The sequence below is a fragment of the Leucopleurus acutus genome, assembly GCF_964270905.1.
Source record: "Leucopleurus acutus genome assembly, chromosome: 14".
Lineage (NCBI taxonomy): Eukaryota > Metazoa > Chordata > Mammalia > Artiodactyla > Delphinidae > Leucopleurus > Leucopleurus acutus.
The window spans coordinates 30,299,158-30,326,863 of NC_139156.1; the positions used below are offsets into that span (position 1 = coordinate 30,299,158).

General features: G+C 54.3%; 1 protein-coding gene across 1 annotated transcript; it reads left to right on the forward strand.

The window, feature by feature from the left end:
* RRP12 (ribosomal RNA processing 12 homolog) lies at window positions 1-27,706 on the forward strand. The gene is made up of 34 exons (XM_082854625.1): window positions 1-195; window positions 738-970; window positions 2,496-2,579; window positions 3,687-3,763; window positions 4,272-4,377; window positions 4,582-4,698; window positions 5,776-5,914; window positions 6,003-6,130; window positions 7,086-7,184; window positions 7,823-7,914; window positions 8,481-8,592; window positions 8,802-8,899; window positions 10,115-10,229; window positions 11,239-11,381; window positions 11,600-11,721; window positions 12,671-12,735; window positions 12,823-12,985; window positions 13,415-13,569; window positions 13,836-13,903; window positions 14,458-14,551; window positions 15,400-15,558; window positions 15,703-15,783; window positions 16,002-16,107; window positions 16,332-16,439; window positions 16,957-17,114; window positions 18,132-18,223; window positions 18,398-18,556; window positions 18,674-18,846; window positions 19,080-19,208; window positions 22,273-22,322; window positions 24,562-24,631; window positions 26,125-26,192; window positions 26,503-26,585; window positions 27,208-27,706. The coding sequence occupies exons 1-34, from the start codon at window positions 57-59 to the stop codon at window positions 27,308-27,310; spliced, it is 3,888 nt and encodes a 1,295-aa protein (XP_082710751.1). The 5' UTR covers window positions 1-56; the 3' UTR covers window positions 27,311-27,706.

The following is a 27,706-nucleotide window of genomic DNA, read 5'->3' on the forward strand; positions in this document are numbered from 1 at the left end:
TGTGCTTCTAGGTCCTTGGAACCCGGTCCTTTAAACTCACCCCCGGCTTAGTAGACATGGGTCGTTCGGGGAAGTTGCCCTCCGGGGTCTCGGCCAAGTTGAAACGCTGGAAGAAAGGCCACAGCAGCGACAGCAACCCGGCCATCTCCCGCCACCGCCAGGCCGCCCGCAGCCGCTTCTTCAGCCGGCCCTCAGGTAGCAGGGTCGCGACCCAAGCGCCGCCTGCGGCGGTGTTCTGGGTGGGCCTGGGTCTCAATGGATTTCAGCCTCTCTGCAGGCCGTGGGGCCCAAGCATCGGACCTTTCGTCTCCTAAAATGTCCGATCTGGAGCCTGTTGTAAAGGTCCACCCTTCCCATTTAAGAGATGCAGAAACTGACTCCACAGGAGGGAGATGACTTGGCTAGGGTACCACGAGTATCAGTCAGTACTCACGCCTGTAGTTAACCGTGGTGGCGCTTTACAAAGCGCTTTCACCCTCATCTCTTTCCCAGGCCCCTCACTGCAGCCCCCACCCGACTCCCACCGGCGAAACTTTTACCTGGAGGGTTCCCTTTCTGAATCTGATAAGTTCTAGGTGTACAGTGGACTGCTGAGGCAGACCGCGTTCAGAATTTAGCCTCACTGGTTGGGGGCCTGGACTCCGCCTGTTTGTTTCCTAGGGGTAGTTCTTGTTCTCTTAGCCAAAAGGAGGTTCGGGTAAGAATTGGGGGCCTTACCCTTTGCCTCCGGTTCTCAGGAAAGAGCGACTTGACAGTTGATGCGGTAAAGTTGCATAATGAGCTGCAGTCAGGATCCCTGCGTCTGGGTAAAAGCGAAGCCCCTGAGACTGCCATGGAAGAGGAAGAGGTGGGACCAGCTCTCACCGAGAAGTCTTCGGGCACCTTCCTGAGCGGCCTCTCCGACTGCACAAACGTCACCTTCAGCAAAGTGCAGCGCTTCTGGGAGTCCAGCTCGGCTGCCCACAAGGAGGTAGGGGGGACTCTCAGGACAGCCGGAGGCTAGTGAGGGGAGGCCAGCTGACTGCTGTCCGATGACAACAGGTGGAATCTCTGGATGATGTGTCACCCCTCCTACCCTTTGTGTCTGCTGCTTATTACCCCTCCTAGGGCAGGTTCCACCTTCTGCTTTTTCTAAGAACATCTTCCTGGCTCAAGTGTAAAGTCCCTCAGCGTATTTTCCTGACAGTTTTCAAATGTCCAAAACATTTTTTGCAAACATTTATCTCTTCAACTATACTTAACACAGGCCTTTTTATATATTGATAGGATGTTTTCAGGAAACATTTGTTGAGTAAATTAATACTGAATAACAGTGGTTAAAAAATGTTTTATCTAACAAGATCTAAATGTTATTTACCTTTTTTAGTTTATAAATTATATATACATATATTTTCATTGTTTAAATGAAAAAATGTCAAAACTATAAATGATAACAAAGTGAGGTGAGTAGAATAAAATATGTAAGTTGTTCTCCCAGCTTAACTCCTTTGTGGTAGTTACTGTTAACAGTAACAGTACTTTTCTAGACCAAAGCTGTCGAAAAGAGATGTAATGTGAGGCACATACATAATTTAAAATTTTCTAGTAGCTATGTTAAATAAAAGTAAAAAAGATGCAAGTGAAATTAACCTTAATTTTATATATCTCATTTAACCTGGTATACCCAAAATATTGTTGTTTCAACTTATAATCAATATTTTTAAAAGTGAGGTGTTTTTGCATTATTTTTATCGTACTAAGTCTTCAAAATCTAGTCTGACAGCTCCATTTGGAGGCTAAATCTTCATTGGCAATACTTGATTTGTATTTAAAGTTCATAAACTTACAGTTGCAAAAGTAGATTCATATACCCAAGTAGTTCTAAATCTGTTTCCCAATAAGTGGATCAAGTATTTGTTTTTAAATATAAATAATTTACAAATTTTAAGATGCAGTTCCTCAGTCACACTAGCCACATCTCAAGTGCTCAGTGGCCTCTTGTCAAATTACCGTTGTAGACTTTTTTACCCACATTTTGTTTAGGTTTACTGAAATGCCATTATATTTTATATATACTATTCTACAACCTTTTTCGCCACTGATCAGTGTTTCTGAGTTAATCTATGTCGTTGTTCACCATTATTTTCAATAGTTACATAGTGTTTGAATTTGTCATTATTATACAACGAGTACATTATTAATCCCTTGTTGATGGCTGCTTTATTGTTCCAATTGGTTGTGGCAGTGAACACTTGTGCTTGAATGTTTACACATTTGTGCAGGTATTTCCATATATAAGGGGTAGAGCCTTAGAGGTGGGTTTTGGGCAGATGTGTGAGTTTTCCTGTTGCTGGGCCCCGTGTGTGTTCCCCTGGCTCTGCTCTGGCTGCTGCTCATCTTGTCTGCTCTGGGCTTTATCAGGAGAATAATTTGTGAAGGAGGAAGGAGAAGAGGCTACCCTGCGGTGGGGTTTGATCGGAAATAGATGTCATAGGTACCTTCTCCCTCATGTGCAGATCTGTGCTGTCTTGGCTGCTGTCACCGAGGTGATACGCTCCCAGGGTGGGAAGGAGACAGAGACTGAGTACTTTGCTGCCCTGGTGAGTGGGTGTGACTTGCAGGTGGGCGGGCTTTCGGAGTAGCATGTTATTCAGGCTATAAGGAGAAGGCAGGGGCCCCTGCATGTGGGGGTAGAGAAGGACAACCTTAAACAGGTGAAAGCGCTTCAGTTATTCTCAGGTGGCTTGGTAAGCCTGGTGGGATTTGCTACATTTTTCTTGTAAAACAAAATCCACTACTCTCGTTTATTTTTTTCTCCTAATCCATGAAACTGAGTTACACCCAGGGAATTCTCTAGTAAAATTGTTTTCAAAGTGTAGTCTGGGGGTTCCCAAGACCCTTTTGGGGGTTGGTTAAGTCAAAATTATTTCCATAATAATGCTAAACTATCATTTACCTTTTTCACTCCCATTCTCTCATGACCGTACCCTGGAGTTTTCCAGAAGTTACGTGATGTCTGATGACATTTTGACAGCTCATGGAATTGTGCTTGCATATTTGTGTGTTTTAAAAGATTCTCAGTTTTAATTTTTAATATGATAAATATCAATAGATATAACTTTTGTAAACCAAATCTCTTTGGGGAAATCCTCAATACTTTTTAAGGGTGTAAAAGTGTGAGAACCACTGCTGTGGAACAGGGGCCAGCAAACAATATAGCCCATGGGCATAATCTGACTCGTGGCCTGTTTTTGTATAGCCCTAGGACTGGGAATGGTTTTTACATTTTTACAAGATAGTTAAAATACACAAAGAAGAATACGCAGCAGAGACCATATGTGGCCTGCAAAGTCTAAAGTATTTATTATCCGGCTCTTCACAGAAAAAGCTTTCTAACCTCTGCTCTAGACTAATGAAGCAGATAGCACTATATGGTTTTCATAATGTGTCAGGCAGTGTTCTAAATGTCTGATATATATTAATTCAATTAAACCTCACAACAACTTATGATCCCTATTTTACAAATGAGGAAACTGAGTCACAGAAAAGTTAAGCTGCTAGTCCAAAGTCACAGTGGTGGAGCTGGGATTTGAACCTCTGACACCAGCGTTCTTGGTCATAACCGTCCTGCTGGGCACACGGTGCCTGCATACCCAATTTGCCCAGCGTGACACATTTCCCATTCACACCCCATGGTCTGGCCTCAGATGACAACAATGGAAGCGGTGGAGTCCACGGAGTCTCTGGCCGCTGTTGCTTACCTGCTGAACCTCGTCCTGAAGCGGTGAGTCCTGGCTCCTTATAGGGGGAAGAAGGGAGTGGGGGTGGAAGGGAGGAAGAGGACCAGGGAATTATTAAAAGGAACAAAAAGATGCTAAGTATCAGGTGGCATTCTACTGGCTCAGGCTCCAGGGTGGCCTGGGATGTTACAGGACAGAGTGTGAGTGCTGGGGCCTGGGCAGGGGCAGCCCTGTGCAGCGAGTGGCGCAGGAGGGACAGGGTGGAGTGTTGAGCCACGATGTCTGGGCATCTGCAGCCAGGGGGCAGGTGGGGAGAGGACTTGGGGGAGTTTATAAGGGCCCACCTGGTGGGTAGTGGAGAGCGGGTTGTGGAGAAGGTGAGGCAGGCAGGGAGCTCAGGTGCCATGGAAACGCACTGAACTGGATGTCAGAAAGGGTGGGCTCGCGGAGTGACTGGGCCAGCGCTGCCCCGCTCTGTCCAGCTTCTCCTCCAGACCAGCTGCTCTCAGAGGCCCCTCTAGTCTTCTGACCTTCTTTCTTCTCTCCCTGTAGCGTGCCCAGCCCTGTGCTCATTAAGAAGTTCTCTGATACCTCCAAAGCCTTCATGGATATCATGTCAGCCCAGGCCAGCAGTGGCTCCACCTCTGCCCTCCGATGGGTCAGTGTTTGGGTCTCGGTGTCCCCCTGCCGTCTTCCAGAGCCCATCTGATTTGGCTACAGCTTTGGACACTCCCTGGGAGGGGTATAGGCACTCTGTGGACCCTCAGAAAGCCCTTTGGCATTTTCTGGAGTTGGTGAGAAGCCGGGCTCTTTCCCACCTGGGTGAAGCAGGTGGAGCTGAGAGACTGCCTCTCCTCTGAAGGTCCTCTCCTGCCTGGCCACCCTTCTGCGGAAGCAGGACCTGGAGGCCTGGAGCTACCCCGTGACCCTGCAGGTGTACCATGGGCTGCTGAGCTTCACTGTGCACCCCAAGCCCAAGGTGAGGCCGTGGGGCACCAGGATGTGGGAGAGGGCAGCCACTCTAGTAACCGGGCTGGGCCTGGCCTGCTGAGTGGACTGGGGAGGTCGCCCTGAGCGCTGGGCTCTTGTCCAGAGGTTCTCCTCCTGCCTGAAGCCCTATCTGCTAGCTTCTCCTACAGGAGGGAGGGTCACAGTCAGGCCCATTTGAGTCTCTGCTGCCTCATTGGTCAGTGACGTGTTTAGTTACAGTGGCAGGAGAGTGGGCTGGAGGGGGGCTTTGAGTCACACACACCTGAGTTGAATACTGGACTCACTGGTTGTGCTGTGACCTTGGGCAAGTTACTTAACCTCTCTGAGTCTTGGTTTCCAAGCTGTAAAATAGGGATGATAATAACAACTTGGCTGCAAGGTCACGGTGACACTCTGGTGCTCCCCACAGGCCTGCTGCAGGTCCTGGCTTGTAGTAGGTGCCCAGTATGTTGTGCTTGGCCACTCTGCTTCCTCCTGAAATTTAGGGCCGGGAACATGTAACAGTCGTAAGAGTCACTCCCTGTGCTAAGTGCTCTGATCCCAGGCAGGCTCATGCCTCCTTCCCTGTGTATCCCTCCAGTGGTTCCCTCACTTGCTTCAGGTCTCTGCTGAAACGTCATGTCACTGAAGTGACACTTTCCTGATCGCCGTATAAAAAGTAACAGCCCCTGTTTTATTGTCTGCAAAGTACTTTTACCTTCTGGTGTACATTTCTTTATTTCCTACCTCCCAATGAGTTGTTGGTTCACTGCTGAACTGGTGGACACTGCATATTGCTGGACGATTGCATGAATGAAGGAATCCGTGTTGTAAAGGTGAAACACTGAAGCTCAGAGACTAAGTGGTCTGGTTTGCTCAAGGCCAGTTGGTGAGTTAGCAGAAGAGCAGGAATGGAAAGCGAGGTCTGTCTTACTCGGCAGCCCAGGAGTCCACACACACGCAGCCCCAGGCGTGTCCTTGGCCCTGTAGGAGGTGTGCGATCAATGCTCACTACTGGTGGTCATGAGAACCACACACACTGCTGGTTGAACACGACCCGGCCCTGTCCCCCTTCCTTGCCCCTCAGATCCGGAAGGCTGCCCAGCATGGAGTGTGCTCCGTCCTCAAGGGCAGTGAATTCATGTTTGGTGAAAAGGCCCCTGCCCATCACCCTGCTGCCATGTCCACTGCCAAGTTCTGCATCCAGGAGATCGAGAAGTCTGGAGGTGGGGAAGTGCAGTTGAGAGTGGGCGGCGGGGGGCAGGGCCTGCTGCAGAGAGTGGGCTGGAGTCTCAGCTGCCCTCTGTCCACCAGGCTCCAAGGAGGCCACCACCACGCTGCACATGCTGACCCTACTGAAGGACCTGCTGCCCTGCTTCCCGGACAGCCTGGTGAAGAGCTGCAGTGAGACTCTCCTCCGGGTCATGACTTTGAGCCACGTGGTAAGCTCGGGCCCCGGCGCGTGGGGACGCGCCGAGGAGGAGGGAGGGCAGAGCTTCAGACCCCAGGCCCGTGGTGCTGGCACTCGGGAAACTCACTGTTCAGGCCAAAAGCAGGGGCCAGGGTCTCCCGGCCCCCGCGCTGCTCTTAGCTACACCCAGGGACAACATCTCATCCCTGGTGTCGGATAGACTGGGCATCTTCTGTTGGGAGATGAGGTGAGGGAGAGGGAGGAACCATGGCAGGGCTGGTAAAGCATCAGTCCTCCCCCTACCTTGAGCTCTACCCCAGCCACAGACACGGTTATTTCTCTCTGTCTCTTTTTTTTTTTTTTTTTGCATACTTAATAACATCAGTATGACAACTTTAAAGATACATAAAAACGATCCCTTGCATTTGATATGCTAGCACAATTCTGTTAATCTCTATATATTCTCTTATACTGTTTGTTCACATACGTATTTTAAAGCATTCATTATATAAATAACATGATCATTGTTTAAAAGGAAAAAAAAACATTTTGAAGTATATAAAGTAAAAAAATAGAAGTCTCTTTTTTCCTCCAAGTCTCATTTCCTAAGATAAATAGTACACAGACAACTTGCCGTGTATCCTTTCAGACATTTTCTTTTTAGGTAAGCAAACACATAAAAACGTGAAAGTACAGCTATAATTATAGTATGCCAACGATTTGTAGCCTGCTTTTTTAGCCCATTATGTTAAAAAAACACTTTGTTCACATTTCTCCATTGTTCTTGTTTAAATCATTTTTTTTCCTGGTGGCTGCCAGGACTTACTGAAGCAGCAGTCCTCTGAGTGTCAGGTGTAGGAGGCATGTTTGAGGTTCAGGGGGCCCAAGTCCCCGCAAGCCCACTGGCTGGAGTGGGATACTGAGGAGCGCAGGGCCACCGTGGGCTTTGCGGTGGGTTCCCCACTAAGCCTCCGTGTCCTCTCCAGCTGGTGACAGCCTGTGCCATGCAGGCCTTTCACAGCCTCTTCCATGCCAAGCCAAGCCCGGGTACCCTGCCAGCAGAGCTCAACGCCCAGATCATCACGGTGAGGCCTGATGGGGGGACGGGGACATTCCTGTGCTGGGGGGCGGCCCTGTTACTTGTCTGCAGAGCAAGGTTGGATGGGCCGGGTTGGGCCGCCCCTGTGTAGGAGTCGGTAGACGGGCAGCCAGGAGACTGGCCACCAAAGCCACATCAGTGTCCACGGGAGCTGGGGGCCCTGACTCTTGACTTTGTGGTAGTTAACCTAAAAAACCATTCAGCATGGTCTCATGGTATTAACAGGTACCTTGAACAAAGGTTCTCAGTGTTAGGGATCTCTGGGTGGATTTGGGGAAGGGGGCACAACCCCCCCCCAAATTGCAAAATGTGTGTATATGCTCACTTACATTTTTCCGGAGAAGGATTCTGGCTTTTGTCAGGTTCACAAAGGGTTGTGTGACCCAAGTTATTCTTGACTGCTCCTAGAGACTTTTTTCCCATAGAAGCAGAAGCGGAAGGGCTTCATTGAGCAGGGAAAGGAAGGCCAACGGGGCTGTGAGTGCAGGGGGCCCCGTGTGCAGGCCCTGGGACAGGACAGTCACGGGGACGTGCTGTTGCCTAGGGATGGGAAGGGGTCGTGTCATTGGGCTGCTGCTGAACACACTTGCTCAGTCACCTGCTTATTCCCTGTCCCGCCCCTAGGCCTTGTACGACTACGTTCCCAGCGAGAATGACTTACAACCCCTGCTGGCCTGGCTGAAGGTCATGGAGAAAGCCCACATCAACCTGGTTAGGTAGGGATGCGGTGGAGGGCGGTCCCTTGGCCTCCAGCCAGGCCCCCTGCACTGCGGTACAGATGGGAGGGACATGAGCCGGAAGCTGGAGGGGGTGCGGCTTTCTGGGGGGGGGGTGTGGTTCTGCACTGAGTGTGTGCAGACCAGCTCTTGTGTTCGTGAAGGCGGGGCCAGGTAGCACAGCTTGTGTTAGCCAGGGCTGCTGCCTTTCCTGCCAGAGCTCCGAGGAGCTGAGCAGCAAGGCGGCCGAGAGCACCTTCCCCACCAAGAGGTGGGGCCCGAGTGCCATCCTGATTCCTGTCACCCCCGCCGGCTGTGCAGCTGGTTTACTTCTCAGAGGATATCATCCCCTTTCTGCGGCTCCACCCTACTCCCCACCTGGGTTAATGGTCCCCTCCTCTGGAATCCTCAGTCCTGCGAACCCAGTTTCTGTTTTGTGTCTCTGTCATAACAGTCACTCTTTTTAGGCGGGCCTCTCACTGTTGTGGCCTCTCCTGTTGCGGAGCACAGGCTCCGGACGCGCAGGCTCAGCGGCCAGACCCCACGGAAGCCTTTTGTGTTGACAGGCTGCATCGGGACCTGGGACTGGGCCACCTCCCTCGCTTGTTTGGAACTGCGACAACCTGCCTCCTCTCCCCCCACTCGCAGGTGGTGACAGCTGCCACCCAGTGCCTTCAGGTACCTCAGCCCCCAGCCCAGCTTTAGCGAGGGAAGCAGAGAGCCTTAGAGCTCCCAGAGCTCACCCCAGGCCTCCAGCTGTGTCCTGGGGAGGAAGTTCTCAGGGTGGGGGTGAGCTTCCTAGAAGCTTCAGGAAGCAGTCACCTGGGAAGGCTGAGTGGCACTGGGGGGCTGTTTTGGGCCCAAACAGCTGTGGCCTCTTTTTGCAGGAGATCCTGAAGGAGTGTGTCGCTCCCCACATGGCTGACATCGGCTCCGTGACCTCCTTGGCCTCAGGCCCTGCCCAGTATGTCGCCAAGATGTTCAGGTGAGAATACAGCCTCTGCATGAGGAGGGAATAAGGTGTGCCTGTAGAAAGTTCCTCGTGATGACAGGTACTCCTCTTGTCACTGTGGTGGGCCTTGCGCACACTGCCAGAGCAGCTGCTGTCGGTTTGAGCACTGGCCACACTCCAGGTGCCATAGTGTCATGCTCATGAGTGTGGACTTGGGGGCCCGTCATCTGGGGCTGGTTCCTCCACCTCTCAACACCTCAGGGTCCACATCAGTCTAATGGAGGTGTGGATTGAATGAGGTCATATATGTATAGTTCTCAGAACAGTACCTGGTGCGTAGTTAAGTTCCAATAAATACCAGAAATTACTGGTAGTCCTTACAGTTCTAGGAGATAGGTGCTGACCCCATTTTACAGACTGGGAAAGCTGAGGTCACTCAACTAGTAAGTGGCAGCCTGACCGCAGAATCCACTCTACTCATGTGCTGTGCTGCCCTCCATGCCTACAAGAGAAGCCATTCACAGACCGGCCTCCAACCACCCAGGCCCTTCCAGCCGCCAGTGAGGAGCTTCAGAGCACCAAGAGCCTAGGATCTTTGGTGTTTCCTCTGGGTCTGTCTGCTCAGCTCCAAGGTGTGATGCTTTGGGTTCTGTTCCTTATGAGGACATAGGCCTGTTTCTTCTGGATACACCTGGAATGAAGTTTCTGGAAAACTGGGGAATAGAGCTGCTCCACCCCCAGCTCACCCCTTTCCCCACACTAACCCCTGTTGGCCGTTCTTGCCTAGAGCCTCTGGGGCTCAACTTCAAGAGATGAGCTGACCACAGCGTGCCTGGGCCGGAAGGGGCTAGCAGCCGGCCGGGCTTCCCCACTGTTGTGGCTTTCCTCCCTCTGCCCAGTCCACCTGTACCTACCCCATCTTCCCACCTCTGGTCAGACCGAGAAAGCATGGGACAGTGACAACACGGGCTTTGGCGGCCCAGTTTGACCACTAGAAGGGTGAAACTGCTGGGCTACTTAGTCCCTCTGAGCCTCAGTTTCCCCATCTGAGGATGGAACAAATAACCTAGCTCACAGCTGTTTTTTGAAGTGTGAGGATTATATAAATGAAACTCTTAGCACAGGGGGTACTTGGTAAACACTAGCTCTCCCCCTTGGCCTTTCCTGGGGCCTCACCCTGGCCGTGGTCTGTAGTTCCTGGTGCCAGCCATGGACTTCCACGGCCCTGACTGCCCACTCCCTTGGCAGGGCAGTGGAGGAAGGCCTGACATACAGATTCCACGCATCATGGAGCTCCGTGCTGCAGCTGCTGTGTGTCTTCTTTGAGGCGTGTGGGAGACAGGCCCATCCCGTGATGAGGAAGGTGACTGGGGCAGCGGCGGGGCCGGGGCAGGAGGTGGCTGGGGCTGCTAGAGGGGCACGTGTCTCCATTACCTCTGCGCTTTACTCCCCCACTGCCAGGGTCCACTGCAGGTGCCCAGTACTGTGTCCCCAGGAAGGCGACTGGGCCAACGTGGGAGGAACGAGAAGAGGGCTAAAACCACCCCTCCCCCCACCGCCTAATGCCTTCTCACTAGTCTTAGCTGGAGTTGATGGTTTTGAAACTCACAGGGAACCAGTGTGATTCTCCCTCACCCCTATCTATTATCTTTTAATTTTTAATTCTCTAAATTTTCTGTAACAGGTGAGCATAGTACTTTAAGCAGCCTTAGGTCCCAGGGAGGTTACCAAAGCCCAGAGTAAACCATTTAAGGCTCAGGGATCACCCGGAGATCCTCCCCAGCTCCAGGAGCAGGGGGGAGCCTGAGGACAGGGCACAGACCCCTCACCAGCAGGCGGAGCAGCTCACGGCCTCGTGGGGCCTTCCCCAAGGGTAGGGCCTTCCTTGAGAGGCCTGGTCTGGGCCCCACTAGATTAGGTTGGCAACACCTGGCTCCTGTGAGAGGTTCTTGAGGAATGAGGCTCGCAGAGGGGCTCTGAGGGGCTGTAGTGAACCAGAGGGGGCAGCTCTGGTCTCGAGGGGCAGCTGCTCCGCAGTGCCTGCTAATTTATACTAATTGTACTGTGGGTCTGCGTTTCCCATACCTTCCCGGTTTTCAAGATAAACCGGATATCTACATTTGTGTATGAAATCTCCTGATTTTTATACTTTACTAACAAATACAGAATTTCTTTTTAAATCCTGGGGCATTGAGGAAGGCTCAAACACATCCAGGAGTTGAATTTGGTTAATGGTCTGTGACCTCTGGCGAGAGCATAACCTGACCCCACGCCCCCAACCTCGTCCTCTTGGAGACTTTGGCCCAGCCTCAGCCACGGGTGCCTGTGCTGCAGGCCCGTCTTAATGTCTGACCCGCGTCTCTTTGCTCCAGTGCCTCCAGTCCCTGTGTGACCTGCGCCTCTCCCCCTACTCCCCCCACATGGCAGCTCTGGACCGCGCAGTGGGCGCTGCCGTGGCCAGCATGGGCCCCGAGGTGGTTTTAGAGGCTGTGCCTTTGGAAATTGATGGCTCTGAGTAAGTGCAGCCCTGCTTGGCTTCCATTCCAGCCCCAGGAGAGCCACGTGGCTTGTTCTCCGCTGGGAGGGTGTCCACACCCTCGGCTGACGTCTCCACGTGCCGTGCGGGTCAGTGGGGGCGGCCAGAGCAGGACCTGTCCTGTTCCTCGGCTCCATGGGGGGACAGCTCCAGGCCGTCACCCCTTCCTCACCGCACCTCCCCCCCCCTCCTCCCAGAGAGACTCTGGATTTCCCTCGGAGCTGGCTGCTGCCCGTCATCCGAGACCACGTCCGGGAAACTCGACTTGGTTTCTTTACCGCTTACTTCCTGCCTCTGGCTACCACCCTGAAGAGGAAAGGTACGGGCCCACCACAGTCCTGGAGCCTCACTGGAAGGGTCGAGAAGGGCTCCTGGTCCAGCACCCCAGCCTTAGGACGTTCGGCAGCCTCCCTGGGCCGAGCAGGTGGTCAGCCAGTGCTTGAGCGCCGTCATCAGCGGGGTCCGACGCGTGGCCAGGCACCCCTGCCCCGAGGCAGGCAGACAGGGGCCTTTTCTCCCACCAGAGGAATAATTAGACAAGTACACACCGATTTATATATACAAAGATGTTCCAAGTAAAAATCCCGACACAGCCCACACATCCCTCAGTGGGGCTCCAATGAAGTCAGTCATGATAAAGCCCCACCGTGGGACACAGAGTGCTCACTGTACAGAAGGAAAGAGACCGACAGGGGAATGGACATGTGTAGTCCATGGTGAGCTGAGTAGATCAGATTGAAAGCTCAGCTCAGCCGCTCCACCGTTTGGTGACTTCGGGCAAGTTTATTCAACTCCCCTGGGTCTGCTCATCATCTGTAAAATGAGGGCGATAATTGCGATGGTGTGAGGATTAAATGCAATAATCACGTAAGTGCACATTACACAGGCTGCCATGTCGAAACTGCTTGATAAATGTTACCAGCTTTATTCTCAAGTAAAACCAGGTTTCAGAACAATATATTTATAAGACAATCCTTTTCATGTCTTTAAAAGTGTGCACGTGCTTGGAGAAATATAAGAAGGTCAGAAATGGGGAGGAAGATTTGCGGGGGAGATTGTGGGGAGATGTCGCTTTCTGTTTTACATAGGTCTTTCCATTTTTTTAGAACAAACGAGTGTTTGTTTAATAATAAGTGTTATGTTTCGTCTGTGGAGCAGGGGAATCGCCCATATTCCTGTCCTCATCATTGGGCTTTTGGTTTGGGTAAACATGAGGCCTGTCAGTCAGGAGTGTGCCCAGGGTCACACTGTGTCCTGTGTCACTCTAGCAATGGACCTGGCCCAGGCAGGCAGCACAGTGGAGTCCAAGATCTATGACACGCTCCAGTGGCAGGTAAGGGGTCAGCTGGGGGGTGTGAGGAGGACAGGTGGGCACAGGTTGCTGGTCGTCACTCTCCTCTATCATCCCCTCCCTCCCCAGATCTGGACCCTTCTGCCTGGGTTCTGCACGAGGCCCACGGATGTGGCCACTGCCTTCAAAGGGCTGGCGCGGACGCTGGGCACGGCCATCAGCGAGCGCCCAGACCTGAGGGTCACTGTGTGCCAGGCCCTGCGCACCCTCATCACCAAGGGCTGTGAGGCGGGTACGTGTGGGCTCTGGGGTCGGGGCTGGTGGAAGATGGCTGTAATGGTGCGAGTCCCCTGACCCTGCCTGTCCAGCTCATTGCTTGAGCCACCGCTAATCCTTTTCAAGGACCTGAGTGTCCACTGGGGACCCGAGGAGTTAGTAGGATGCTGAAAACGGCCCCTTCTCTTTCTTTACTCTCAGTGTACTGACAGCTGCTGGGAGTTGTCCAGCCTTTACGTGGGGCTAGCACTTGGCTGGCCCCATAGACTGTGGTGGCCCCTCGTCCTCTGTGCTCTGGCTTCAGCCTCTCCTGTCCCAGAAAAGCCCCAAACCCATGACCCTGTCACAAGTCCCCCAAAAGAATGCCTCTGGGCTGCAACCACAGTGGCCTTTGAGGCAGGGTCATCTCCTGGGCCTTTTGTGCAAACTTTGGTCCTCCTGCCAGAGGCCGACCGTGCTGAAGTGAGCCGCTTTGCGAAGAACTTTCTGCCGATCCTGTTCAACTTGTACGGGCAGCCCGTTGCGGCTGGAGACACCCCAGCCCCTCGCCGGGCCGTGCTGGAAACCATCAAAACTTACCTCACCATTACTGAGCCTCAGGTGACCTGGTAGAGGAGGGGGAGGAACAGTCTCCGGTGGGTGAGTGTTGGGTTGGGGTGTTGGAAAGGTCAAGACCCTACCCACCATGGCTCACTTGGCCCTCTGCCCCCAGAAGAACAGGGGACCATATGCCAGCAGTAGGCTGGGCTCGAGCCTCCTCAAAAGGGAGGAGAGGAGGGGGAAGAGACGAGGGTGCAAATCTGTGACCTGCTGCTGCTGTGTATTTTCTCTTGAACAACTCCCTCCTTATCCCTTTCGGTTGCCAGTTGGTGAATGGTTTCCTGGAAAAAGCCAGTGAGAAGGTGCTGGACCCTGCTAGCTCTGACTTCACCAGGTAAGTGCCCCACTTGAGCTGGGGCAGCCCAGGGAGCTAGAGAGTATGTCTAGCAGAAGCTCTGTGTATCTGTCTGGAATTATTTAGGAAAGTCTTGAGATATTGAATGTCCCAGCTCTACCCTGAGGCCTGACCAGTTCCTCCATCCTGGAGCACCATTGTAGTCTGCTAGGGAAGTGTGAGGACCCTGGAGACACGCTGCCCGGATTCAAATCCCAGCTCTGCCCCTTATAAGCTGTGACCTTGGTTATTTATCTACTCTACTCTGTGCCTTCATCTGTAAAATGGGCATGATGATAATGCCTGCAATAGAGTTGCTGTGAGGATTGAAGGGATTAAGACATGTAAAGCGCCGGGAACAGTGCTGGTACCTTATGAGTGCTGAGTTAGGTTACAGGCAGTGATTATTGTTCACGGGCTCCTTCGAGGCCCCTTGTCCTCCTCACCCTGACCTTTCCCACCTCCCCCGTACCCAGTAGACACGAGGACACTGATAGTGCATACCCTTCCCCAGCCTCCACTAAGCTCCTCCTTGGTCTCCTGTCGCTGAGCAGATTGTCCGTCCTGGACCTGGTCGTGGCCTTGGCTCCCCGTGCTGATGAAGCCGCCATCAGCAAGCTGTACTCCACCATCCGGCCCTACCTGGAGGTGAGCCGTGGAGGCCGGGAGCCCCACACGCCCACACCTGGGGGAGTGCGTGGGCCCTGTCTCCATGCCTTGCTGCTGCCCAGGAACGGGTTTTAATCGATCGGGTTTTAATCGGGCATGGCTGCCCTTTGTATCTGTCTAGCCCTGTACTCTATCATGTAGATGCCAGAGTGACAGAAATGCACGGCCATGCTTGGGCCTCACCTGCTAAGATGCCTCTTGTAGAGCCGAGGCCTGACTCACTCACTAGGCCCATCACCGCCTGGCCTGATCTTCATCCTACCCAGCCTCATCCCCCTGCTGCCACTCCGGCCTCATTAGGCTGCTTTTAAGGGTTCCAGATATAACAGCCCCTTTGTGCCTTTGCACGTGCTGGGTCCCCTGCCTGACATGCTCGCCCCTGCATGCTGTGGCTAACCACCAGGCAAAAGTCAGGCCTGCGTGACCTTCTGAAAACTGTCACCACTGCAACAGTATAATAAGCAGTTACCCAACAGTGTGAGAAGTGCTCTGGTGGAATGTGCAGGCAGACACACAAGTCCAGGGCAGAGTCACCTAACCTTGGGAGAGGTGTCCCGGCGGGGAGCGGAAGGGATGGAGGACTGGGTATGCTTCACTCCCCTCAGCGTCCCCTGCCTGGCCCAGAATCAGCCTCTCACTAACCTGTGTTCTCCCTGCCCTCCCATTGGATGTCACGAGCTCCAGAGGGCAGGGCCAGCTTCTCTGAGTCCCCACCAGGGCCAGTCACAGCTCACGTGGCTGCTCTGTGCATGTTATTGGACTGGGTGAGGGTGGGGGGCTCCCCAGCCCCCTCTCTCACCCACCCCTGTCTACCATACGCCCTCCAGAGCAAGGCCCATGGGGTACAGAAGAAGGCCTACCGCGTGCTGGAGGAGGTGTGTGCCAGCCCCCAGGGCCCGGGCGCCCGCTTCGTGCAGAGCCACCTGGACGACCTGAAGAAGACCCTTCTGGACTCGCTACGGAGCACCTCCTCGCCCGCCAAGAGGGTGCGGACTCCAGGGACCCCTAGGGGGGGACTCTGCCCTAGGGGGGACGAGCAACACCAGGAGAGGACCAGCGTGCAGACGCTTAGCGACTTCAGGGGCGGAGGTGGCACTGAGGGTCCTGACTGTTGTCCCCCTGTCCCGCAGCCCCGTTTGAAGTGCCTCATACATATCGTGAGGAAGCTCTCCGCCGAGCACGAGGAGTTCATCAGCGCCCTCGTCCCGGAGGTGCGGGGTGCGGGAGGGGAGTGTGTTGTGATTTGGGGTTCCTTGGAATGGGGCTCCTGAAGGCCTACCAGGATCAGGGGAGGGCAGTAGCGGGAGTGGGGGTGGGCTGGATTCACTGTCTGGGAGCGTGAGTGCCCTTACCCGTCCGCTCTGCCTCAGGCTGCCAACCCTGGGGTGGCCAGCTTGGGGAGCCCGTGCTAAGGGGGCTGTCTGGGCAGGTGATCCTCTGCACCAAGGAGGTGTCGGTGGGAGCTCGGAAGAATGCTTTTGCGCTGCTGGTGGAGATGGGCCACGCCTTCCTTCGGTTTGGCCCAGACCCAGCAGGTGAGGCCCGGGTGACATGGGGCTGGGGTGGGCACTGTGCTCCCGGCCTGGGTGAGGAGGCACCCTGCACTCACCCATCAGAGAGAAAAGATAGAGGGAGCTGCCGGGCACTGGCCCTGGGCGGGCTGCTCCTCTCTGGTGGGAGCCCCCCTTCCGGTTGGGCCCACGATGCAGCGCACACGGTGGGCTCTGCCCTGGGCAGCTCCTGCTCTCTGCCCTCCCAGAGGCCCTGCAGCGCTACCTCGTCCTGATCTACCCCGGTCTCGTGGGCGCTGTGACCATGGTCAGCTGCAGTATCCTGGCCCTGACCCACCTCCTTTTCGAGTTTAAAGGTAAACGCTATTTCCTTGAAGGCCTGGGAAGCCCTCAGGGTAGGAAAATGCCCAGGAGGTCAGGACAGGGTGGCTACCGAAACAGGGAAAGGTCCTGGGAGGGAGGACGAAGAGCTGGAAGCAGGCCTGACCACCTCCCGCCTCCTCTCCTGCCCAGCTCGGCTTTCCTCATCCCACAGCTGCCCGCATCCCGCTTTCAGAGTGGGTCGGAGGAGGTTAGGTCCCACGCCTAGATTTTCGTCCCGGTTCTGCCTCTTACCAGCCATGTGACACCTTGAACAAACTTAGGAACCTCCTGGAACCTTACTCTCTCATCTCTAAAATGGAGGAGAAAACCAGCACCTGTTCACAGGGTGTCTGAAGGACTAGAGGAGATGCTGGCAGAAAGTGACTAGACACGTGCCAGGCACTTGGAAGTGTCCCCCAGGTGTCAGCTCCCACTCTTGTGACGTGGCAGGGGTCTTAGGTCTGGGTGGGGTTCCAGGTGTCTCTGACAGTGGCCCTCTGGCCACCACAGGTTTGATGGGGGCCAGCACGATGGAGCAGCTGCTGGAGAATGTGTGCCTGCTCCTGGCCTCCCGTACCCGCGACGTGGTCAGATCAGCACTGGGCTTCATCAAGGTGTCAATGGTCGTCATGGACATGGCACACCTGGCCAAGCACGTGCAACTGGTGGTGAGTGTCCCCTTCCCCTCGGCCAGTGGCAATAGTGGCCCGCGAGCTGCTGGCAGAGACCCAGTGAGCCTTGAGGCCAGCCAGCTTCAAACACTTTTCTGGCTACACGCTGTCTTGTGCAGCAGAAGGTCATGCAGGAGCCCTGGAAGAGACCAGTGGTGGAGGTAAAGGGGCACAGCACCCAGGCTGCCACTTGTCACCCCCCGCAGCCCCTCCACAGCAGCAGGGGCTCTGCAGGGCAGGGGGCGGTGGGTAGGGCCACCCCTTGTTTTACGGATAGCAAACTGAGGCCAGAGATTTTCCCAGGTCACAGTGCTAGTGAGAACAGTCCTAGGAACAGAACTGCGACTCTGGGCTGTCCCTCGGAAGGGACCCAAACCTCCCTTTTTATTTTCCCTCTTGCACTGTGACCTTCTGGGTTTGAGAAGACTTCTCTAGATGCCCCTGCTGGGCTGCAGAAGGGCCTGAAGAGCCCTCTGGTATTGGGTCCCTGGCCCCCTCCTGCTGGGCATAAGGCGTGCAGCAAGCTGGGACTGTCCTGTGAGCCCTCCGTCCACTGCACCCGCCACCTCAGTTTCCCACTTCCAGCTGGGTTGAATCGCATCAGGGCTCTAGGTCCCTCTTGCCTGTCATCTTTGCATCTGGCCTTGGGTTGGGTCAAAGCGAGAAGGGGCAGATGAGAGTCAGGATGCCTGCCCCTGCCTGCCAAACCCTGCCGCCTAACTGGGGCTAGCGATGGGGAGGACGGCCTGAGCGGTGACCTGTCCTGGAGTGACTAGGGTTTATACAAGCCTTCAAAGGATCGAGGGGGCCCTGCACCACCAGCTTCACTGAGGGACACTGCAGATGATACCTGCTGGCCACGTGTTTCTCACGAAGGCTGGAGTGCGGTCCAGCCAGAGGTTCATGCAGGGCAGTAGGAGGGACTCGTGGAACCAGGAGAAACCCGTGGTGTGGGGGGCAGACAGGGTGAGGGGGCGCATCTTCCCCCTGAAGCCCCGCTGCTCTGCCCCGCAGATGGGAGCCATCGGGAAGCTCTCGGACGACATGCGGCGGCACTTCCGCATGAAGCTTCGGAACCTGTTCACCAAGTTCATCCGCAAGTTCGGGTCTGTGCCCTGACTGGGAGGGAGTAAGGGAGGGGTCGAGGGGTTTCCAGTCCCACCAGGACCGCTGCTGAGAAGGGGCCAGGCTGGGGGGCTGCAAGGGCTCTGGCTGGACACCTCGCTCTGGATAGCGCTCTCTGGCCCGGGCACCTCACCGGCCCGTCTCTACGGCCTCAGGTTCGAGCTGGTGAGGAAGCTCCTGCCAGAGGAGTACCAGAAAGTCCTGGTGAACATCCGGAAAGCAGAGGCCCGGGCCAGGAAACAGCGGGCCCTGAGCCAGGCCGCAGCGGAAGAGGAGGTGGAGGAGGAGGAGCCCTTCCGGGGCAAAGGCGACAGGTGAGACCCGTGGCGGGACGCTGGGGCCAGGTCTCCCCTGGCCCGAAGCCTGCCCAGGCCGTGCCCAGCTGCCCTCCCTCTCCTGGAGCGCCCTGACTGGGGCTTGTCTGTCCTTAGCATCGAGGAGATTTTGGCTGACTCGGAGGACGAGGAGGACGAGGAGGAGGAGAGGAGTCGGGCCAAGGAGCAGCAGAGGCTGGCCCGCCAGAGGGGCCGCGCGTGGCTGAGGGAGGGCGGCGGGGACGAGCCCCTCAACTTCCTGGACCCCAAGGTGGCCCAGCGAGTCCTGGGTGAGTAAGAAGCGGCTGGCCCGTGGGCACAGGGGACAGGCTTGCCCTGGGCCAGCTTTAGGAGCGGAGTGGCCTCTGGGGAGGCCCGCGGGCACCCTGGCCTCCCACACATGCACATCACAGTGCCGCGGGCACTCATCCAGTCACAGGCGCAGGCTCGTCGGTTCTGATGAGGGTGTGAGCGGGCTAGGACGGGCCTTCCACCTCCTCACCTCCCGACTCTGCCCCGCCAGCCACCCAGCCTGGGCCAGGTCGGGGCAAGAAGAAGGACCACGGCTTCAAGGTGAGCGCCGACGGCCGGCTGATCATCCGTGAGGAGGAGGATGGCGACGCCAAGATGGAGGAAGAGGAAGGCGCTAAAGGTGGGGCCACCTGCCCATTCAGGAGCTGCAGCTGGCCTGGGCCAGGGCTGCACTCGTTTGCTCATTCATCCACTCATTTATTTGTTCACTCAGCGACCATTCTGGGGCGAAACATAGGTAAAAACAGATATAAGGAGCTTGTATCGCGGGCAACTTTCTCAAATTTTTTGTTTCTCAAACTCTTGACCACATTGAGAAATCTTTTTATGGTGTAACCAGCCATTTATACAGTACTTCCATAATTCAAACAAAACTTTCAAAAGGCAGTAGTACTTCCTCTTACCATCTGTGATACACTCTGTTAATCTCTCTTCTGTTGTATTCTGTTCTGTTCTGGTTATTTGCTTGTCCTCCTCCTTTTTGAAAATTTTTGTGTTTTTTTATTCCAAGTGTAAACTTGGCTGAGGCCTGGAAGCTCATTTATTGGTGAAAAGAGCCAGACTCTCCCGAGTCATTGTCTCCTGTTGTCCAGGGGCTGCTCAGGTGTAACATCTCCAAGTCCCATTTCCTCTTTCCTGTTCCCTCTGCATTTATCTCTGTATTCACGTATCTCTGTACATATCACGTAAGATCACAAAAGCCTGGGTCTTCTAAATTTTATGTCTTCCTCTTTATTTTGGTTCTCACCGCCTGCTCACTGCAGCCACTCAACCAGTGCTGTCACTGCTGCCCCTGCAACCCGACTTACTGGTTGTGTGACTGTGGACAGTCATTTAACCTCTCTGTGCCTCAGTTTCCTCACTCCAAAGTGGGTGTAATACCAATACCTACTTCAGAGGGTTGTAGTGAAGATGAAATGGTGACCTGAATAGCATATAGAGGTGCTGGGGATAAATGTGGTGACACTGTTTCCAGATCTGGCCTCGTCATTGTCCCCTTCTCACCCTCAGTGTATCCCGTCTCCTTGCTCCCTTCTTTTTTTTTTTTTTTTTTTTTTTGCGGTACGCGGGCCTCTCACCGTTGTGGCCTCTCCCCTTGCAGAGCACAAGCTCTGGACGCGCAGGCTCAGCGGCCATGGCTTACGGGCCCAGCCGCTCCGCGGCATGTGGGATCTTCCCAGAGCGGGGCACGAACCCATGTCCCCCGCATCGGCAGGCGGACTCTCAACCACTGCGCCACCAGGGAAGCCCTCCTTGCTCCCTTCTTGCGCATGGAACCCTGATGCTAAAAATGCCCACCCGCCCCCTGCCCCCCACCTTCCCAGCCCCTCTCCACTCTTTCAGATCCAGTGCAAGTCCTTCTTTGTGGCCTTTGCACGGGCCCTTGGCTTCAGCCGTGTTCCCTCAGAACTCCCGACAAGCCCAGGGACTGCCAGGCTTCCGTACTTAGTCACACGCTTCTTATGACGTTTGGTTGTTGATTGACTTCACTTCAGTTTGTCTTCCCTCCAGCTGATCAGTTTCAAAGTTCTTTTTTTTTTTTTAAATATACTGGTAGCTTTTTTAAAAAAATGGTAAAATATGCGTAACATGTAATTTACTGTCTTAACCATTTTTAAGTGTACGGTTCACCAGCGTGAAGTACATTCACATTGTTGTACCGCCTATCACCAGAGCTCTTCATCTTGCAAAACTGAAACTCTGTACGCATTAAACAGCAACTCCCCATTTCCCCCTCCTCCAGCCCCTGACAGCCACCATTCTGCTTTCTGTCTGTATGAATGTGAATTTGAATATGAGTCGAGGTTCTTCATGTAAGTGGAATCATTCAGTATTTGTGCTTTTGTGTCTGGTTTATTTCACTTAGCATAATGTTCTCAAGGTTTATCCGTGTTGTAGCTTGTGTCAGAATTTCCTTCCTTTTTAAGGCTTGCCTTATTCTGTTGTATATCTAGACCACATTTTGTTTGTCCATCATCCATCAGTGGACATTTGGGTTGCTTCCACCTTTTTTTGGTTTTTTTTCTTCCACTTTTTGACTATTGTGAATAGTGCTGCTATGAACATAAATATACAAATACCTCTTCAAGATCCTGCTTTTAGTTCGTTTGGGTATATGCCCAGAAGTGCAATTGCTGGATCATATGGTAGTTCTGTCTTTAATTTTTTGAGGAACTGCCCTACTGTTTTCCATGGTGGCTACACTATTTTACATTCCCACCAGCAGGACAGAAGGGTTTCAATTGCTCCACACCCTCTCCAACCCTTGCTGTTTTCTGTTTCATTGATAGTAGCCATCCTAATGTGTGTAAAGTGGTATTTCATGGTAATTTTGTTTGCATTTCCCTAATGATTAGTGATGTTTAGCATGTTTGTTATCTATCTTTTTGGAGAAATGTCTACTCAAGTCCTTTGCCCATTTTTGAATTGGTTTTTTTTTTTAACATCTTTATTGGAGTATAATTGCTTTACATTGTTGTGTTAGCATCTGCTATATAACAAAGTGAATCAGCAATACGTATACATATGTCGCCATATCCCCTCCCTCTTGCATCTCAGGTGGTTTCTTTTTGTTGTTGAGTTATAGGAGTTCTTTATTTATTCTGGATATTAACTTTTTATCAGACGTATGATTTGCGAATACCTTCTCCTATCCTGTAGGCTGCGTTTTCATCCTGTTGGTGTGTCCTTTGACATACACAAGTTTAACATTTTTAATGGACTCTAATCTATCTTTTGTTTATCTACCTTTTGTTGCCTATGCTTTTTGTTGGTTCATACTTCTTTATATCGCCACACAATGCCTAGCACAGATGCAGGGAAAGGTTTTTAAGCAGGGGAATAGGGCAGTCTTCCCAGCAAAGTGGAGTGTATGTGGGGCTGCAGGAATGCCTGGCTCCCCAGGAAACCTGAGACTTTCTTAGAGTCTCAACAAAAGCTGTATTCACTTTAGAAGTCAGGTCACTGCTTCCTTGAGGGGCTGTCTTCCATGGGGCCCAGGATGGGAAGGAGGAAGGGGCAGCGTCCAGGGGTCTTATCTTCCATGGGATAGGTCTTCTGGGGCTGGAGTTGGCAGCCCTTGCACCCTGATGAGCCGGGAGGAGGCAGGTTGAAATTTGTGTGGGCTTTGGGAGGACAGGGGTGCTCCCTGAGTGTTCACAGTTCTCTCTTCTTATTGGCTCCAGGGGAGGATGAAGAGATGGCTGACCTGATGGAAGACGTGGGCATCAGGAGTGTGAGTAATTCCTGCTGCTGGAGGGCTGGGGCCCTTAGACCTAAACCTTGGGCCTCACAGCTTCTCACCGTCTCCCCGCTCCCACACACTCACTTGCCCTGCTTCCTCACTGCTCAGTGGAGCCTCGGGGTGGCACACGCCAGGCAGCCCAGGGCATGCAATGTCACGGCTGACCCCTCTGTGGGGTGTGGAGAGAGCTTGGCTCCGTCTGAAACACCCAGTGCCTCCTTCGGTGTTGGCTGTATTGTCCAGCTGAAGGAAGAAAGAGACGGTCCCTTGTCTCTCCACCGAGGGCATGTGCTGTGCAGGCAGCAGGGGCGACAGCCGGCCTGCATGTTGCCAGGGGCCGGCTCCACTTGGGGGAGGGGCACCCACCACTGAGGAGTGCCGAGGGCCCCATGTGTCACCTCACTAATCCTCCCAGGAGATAGGGACTCTCTATCATCCGCAGCCTGCCCGAGGCCACAGGGGTTGTTAAAAGTGCATGTCTCCGGCCCCAGACTGAACTCAAATCCCAGCTTATATGTAAAATGTGTGGCACTTAGTCACACTCAGGAAGTGGTGGCTGTTCATCGTTGTCACCATCATCATCATTATTACATTTTTCCTGGAAATCTTTTTCTGGCTGAAGCCTGCCCGATTCCTTGAGCACATCCTCACAGGGGGCTTTGCAGTCCCTCTGCAGCCTACCCTTGTTCCTGGCCAGGGGAACCGACGGTGGCTGTGGAAGGATGGCCCCCAGGTCAGCAGAGCAGGGCTGGGGCACCTTGTCTCACGGCACCAAGAGGGTCCCAGGGTGGCCACGCTCCTGGTTGGCTCATGGCATCCATCACCTGCCATTGGGATCCCTGGGGGCTTCTTTGTTTTTTTTTTTGGTACGCGGGCCTCTCACTGTTGTGGCCTCTCCCGTTGTGGAGCACAGGCTCCGGACACGCAGGCTCAGCGGCCACGGCTCACGGGCCCAGCTGCTCCGCGGCATGTGGGATCTTCCCAGACCAGGGCACGAACCCGTGTCCCCTGCATCGGCAGGCGGGCTCTCAACCACTGCGCCACCAGGGAAGCCCTCCCTGGGGGCTTTTTTGCATAACAGTTGCTTAGTCTCACTCCTCTGCCCTCAGTCATGGGAGCATAAAATGCCAGGGTGCAACTGACAGCTGCAGTTGCCAGTGGGCAGAACTGTTGCCAGGTGCCAGCTGAACCAAGAACAAACTGAGCCGCCACCTCCATGACGCGGCCAAAACCACATTTCCAGCCCGTTTCTGTTTCTCCACGAGGAGCCCCTTCTGCTGGGTCTCAACTAACAAAACCGGATGTCCTGGTTCCCCAGACACACTTGTGTGTCCTGCAGCCCCATTCCCTTTACCTGGCGCACCTTCTCTTCTATCTGGCCCCTAAGCCAGTGAATGCCCCTCAGGTGCCTTGGGTCCCTGGGGAGCTTTAGCCTCAGGAATCTGTAGTTGGAACAGGCTTCCCGGGCAGTGTGGGAGAGACACTGTGGGGCAGCCAGCCCTGCGAGCTCAGGTCTCCCCACACAACGGCCCTCCGCCTTGCCTGCTTGTCAGTTTCCGGGCTCAGATCTCCTGGTGGGCTGGGCTGCTGTCAGGCCCACCTCTCCCTCTTGGAGCTCCCAGCACGGTGCCTGCCGGGTAGCATTTGCCTCGTGCTTACAACTCCGGGGACGGTAGCATTGTTGAGCGACTGTAATGACTGACTTGAGCAGGGGTCTCCCACCTGCCTGAGGGCCCTGGGAGCACAGGAAATGGGTCTTGTCCCCTGTATCCCCAGGGCCTGCACTTAGTCAGAGATCAGTGAGTCTGACTAATGGGGAGGGTGCAGTGGAGGTCATGTGAGACGAAGTACCGATAAAGCTGTTCTCCCCAGAGAGGCTGAGGACCTCATCCCCGTTAGGAAGGCTGGGCTAAACTGAGGTCAAGGTGCCCAGACGGGCAGCTGTAGCCCTGTTGGGGGAGTTCAGTGTGGAGAGGCCTAGCAGTGGAGCAGCTGACATGAGCTCTGCAGTGAGGACCTGGGCTGGAAGCCGCGCCTCTGCTGCCGAGCAGTGTGGCCTTGCCTGGTTACTTGCCCTTTCTGAGCTTTTGTGTCCTCATCTGTATGAGGGATCGAGTGCTTGGCAGAGAACCTTTTCTATTAACGCAGGTTACGATTCCTTTTGCGGCTCCCATTAGTGAGTATCATCATGTCCTCATGTTTATGAACTTTGCTTGTTACCTCTTTCTAGAAAAAGCCCCAGAAGCTCAAGCACAAAGAGGCTGACAGTGAGGAGCTGGAGATGCCCCCTCAGTACCAAGGTGAGGCTTCCTCTCTCCTCTCTTGCAGCAGGTTCCCTGTCACCTGCACTAGGCAGGGTGTGTTGCAGGCAGGGCCAAGAGGTTGCATGGCCTGGTTGTACTCAGTTGGCACCAGCAAAGATTGGCTGATATGTCCCATAAGACTGGGCTGGGGACCAAGGGGGTCTGTGGGTGAGGGAGAGCCTGGGGGTTAGGAGATCTGTGCACAGAACCCCCAGCCCTTCTGGAGAGCCCCTGAGCCCCATCTCTTCCCCACCCACCCAGGCTTTCCTGAGACTTTTGCAGCCCACCCTTCTCCTGGGAGATGTCTGCCTCTCTTTTCTGGCTTTGAGTCAGGCCAGATTTGACCTATGTTGAGGGTGGCAGTTGGGAGGGCTGCCCAGGGAGTTCCCCTGTACATTTGTTTCTGGGCTCCCAGGCTGTTCCTTTCCCCAGAGTAGCTGCTAGAGGTACCAAGGTGGCTGCCCAAAGCCAGGAGAAGCTTCTGTTGCCTCACCTTTGCCTCCTTTCCCCCAAGGCAGCGCCCTCAGGACCCCTGCCCCCAGGCCCTCGAAGCAGAGCTCTTGCTCTGCATCTGGAGGTCCAGGGGCTCCTGCGGGAGGTCCCTGATGCCAGTAGCAGGTATGCTGTCAGAGCCCCACAGCATCCTCACCCAGCTGGAGTGCCTCAGGGCTCCTTCTCGTTCTGTGGCCCCCCAGGCCAGAGCCCAGCTCACCTGCTCTGCTCTGAGATGGTGTGGTGCAGAAGCAGTGGTACCACACGATGCAGCAGGAGGCCTGGGTTCAGGACTGCTTGGCCAGCTGCTCTTAGCTGTGTGACCTTTGCCTGGTCACGCTGCCTCTCTGACCTTCTAGTTTCTCACCTTTAAAGGAGATTCATCTGGGTCATCTAAGAGAGCCCTCCCTAGTCGGCACTATGTGATTCCATCCATGACTGTGTGGAAGTCCGGGCTGGAAATAACACTGGCCTTGGAAGCTCTTCGATCTCTCGAAGCCGCAGTTTTCACCTCTGTACGATGGGATAAGAGCTGCCTTTCTAACTCACAGTTTTGGTGTGAAGCCTGAATGAGATCAAGCCTTAGTGCCTCATTTTACAGATGAGCTTAAGAGGCTCCAGAAAGTTAAGAGCCTTGCCTACGGTTAGAGCTGGGAGTTGAACCCCAGTCTGTCTGGCTTCAAAGCCTATGTTCTTTTCCCCAGAACAAATGGAGCAGATTTAGTTTGGAGAGGGTGAGGTATTTTATGTTAGTCGAGGATATATGTGTTTCCAGAGGTCACTGGTAGTTCTCTGGATTCAGGTCAGTCTGAGGAGCTCAGTGGTCTAATTGTCAAGTTGCTGGACAGTCCCTTCTCGAGGAAGGTCTTTGTCCTTTGTTGGTAGGGGACAACCATTCGGTCCTGGCTGTGACGCATCTCCCCAGCAGCTCTCCGGGGAGAAGGCTGCCCGATTGCCCTGGCCTTGCCTGACCCATGGCCTCTGTGTTCCCCCTCTAGCGGGAGGCTCTGGCATCCATCGCCCTGTGGCCAAGAAGGCTACCCCCGGGGCCGAATACAAGGCCAAGGTAAGAGCTGCCGGTGGGGCAAGGACTCTCCTGGCAGAGTCTCTGGGGAAGTGCGGGGCAGCTGTGACCATCACTGCCTGGAGAGGTACCTTTGTGGAGCCAGCCTGAGGCCACACTGAGGGGTACACAAAGGTTTTGTTAGCACCTGAAGTCCAGGCCTTGTTGGATGGCTGTCCAGGGCTGCAGAAGCTCTTTGGCACCACCTGAGGCAGAGAATGAAGGGAAGGGAGGATTCAGTCTGTCAGGTCAGGGGCAAGGGTGGAAAGAGAAGCCCACCCTCCTGGCTGACTCTGTTTCTCTGGGTGAGCAGAAAGCAAAGGGTGACATGAAGAAGAAAGGTCGGCTCGACCCGTACGCCTACATCCCGCTCAGTAAAACCAAGCTCAACCGCAGGTACGGCGTGTGCAGGGTCGGGGGTGAGGGCTGTGCTCGTTACACTCTCCACTCGATTGCTCAAGTCTCTTCCGGTTTTTTATTAATTAATTTTATTTATTTATTTTTGGCTGCGTTGGGTCTTCTGTTGCTGTGCATGGGCTTTCTCTGGTTGTGGTGAGCGGGGGCTACTTTTCATTGCAGTGCGCGGGCTTCTCTTGTTGTGGAGCACGGGCTCTAGGCGCACGGGCTTCTGTAGCTGTGGCTCACGGGCTCTAGAGCGTAGGCTCAGTAGTTGTGGCGCACGGGCTTAGTTGCTCTGCAGCATGTGGGATCTTCTCGGTTCAGGGCTCGAACCCGTGTCCCCTGCATTGGCAGGCGGATTCTAACCACTGCGCCACCAGGGGTCCCGGTTTCTTATTCTTACTTTTTCGCATGCACCTTCAAGTATCCTTGACTTGAACTGCCCTTTTAAACATGATGGGTGTGGTCTGCACGGATCACGTGCCACCCACCACCTGGCAGCGCCCCTTCTCCCCTGTTCCTGCTGGTGCTGGGGTGGGGACATCACCCTTTGATGTTATGGGAAGGGGGGCTGCCTTTTCTCGGCGAGACGTGACCCTTCTGATCCTTGTCCCTGCAGGAAGAAGGTGAAGCTGCAGGGACAGTTCAAAGGCCTGGTGAGAGCTGCCCAGCGGGGCTCCCAGGTGGGACACAAGCTCCGCAGAAAGGATCAACGGTCCTGAGCCCCGGGACCCCCTGGGCTGCTCTGTGGTCCAGCCTGAGGCCCCTTTTTAGCCCTCAAGCTGCCATGACGCCAGGTCCAGATGCAGCAGTCAGTGGGAGAGCCTGGACTCAGAATGACTTGTTGGAACCAGGACTGGTTCCCGGAGGTGCCCTGGATTTTGGAAGCTCCAAATGGGAGTCACCCTTTAGAGATGTCCCTGGGGCCTGGAGATGGGAATGTGGCCTCAGTGCCTCTGGGTAGGCTAGCGAGAAGGCTGTGCTTTCCAGAGTGTTTGCAACAGAAGAGATGGTCTTCTTTTCCTCTGGCTGCCTGTCGCCATGTGGCACTCTGCCTGGCTGCAGTCTGGCTTTGTGAGATTTGCTATGATCAGACGTAGAATAAAGATGCAACACTA

Bases quoted from the DNA above. Each gene is read 5' to 3' on its own strand.
- RRP12 (XM_082854625.1), top strand. From the start codon at position 57: ATGGGTCGTTCGGGGAAGTTGCCCTCCGGGGTCTCGGCCAAGTTGAAA. The intron at 4,699-5,775 runs GTGAGGCCGTGG...CTTGCCCCTCAG, and splicing joins CTGTGCACCCCAAGCCCAAG to ATCCGGAAGGCTGCCCAGCA. The intron at 12,986-13,414 runs GTACGTGTGGGC...TCCTCCTGCCAG, and splicing joins CACCAAGGGCTGTGAGGCGG to AGGCCGACCGTGCTGAAGTG.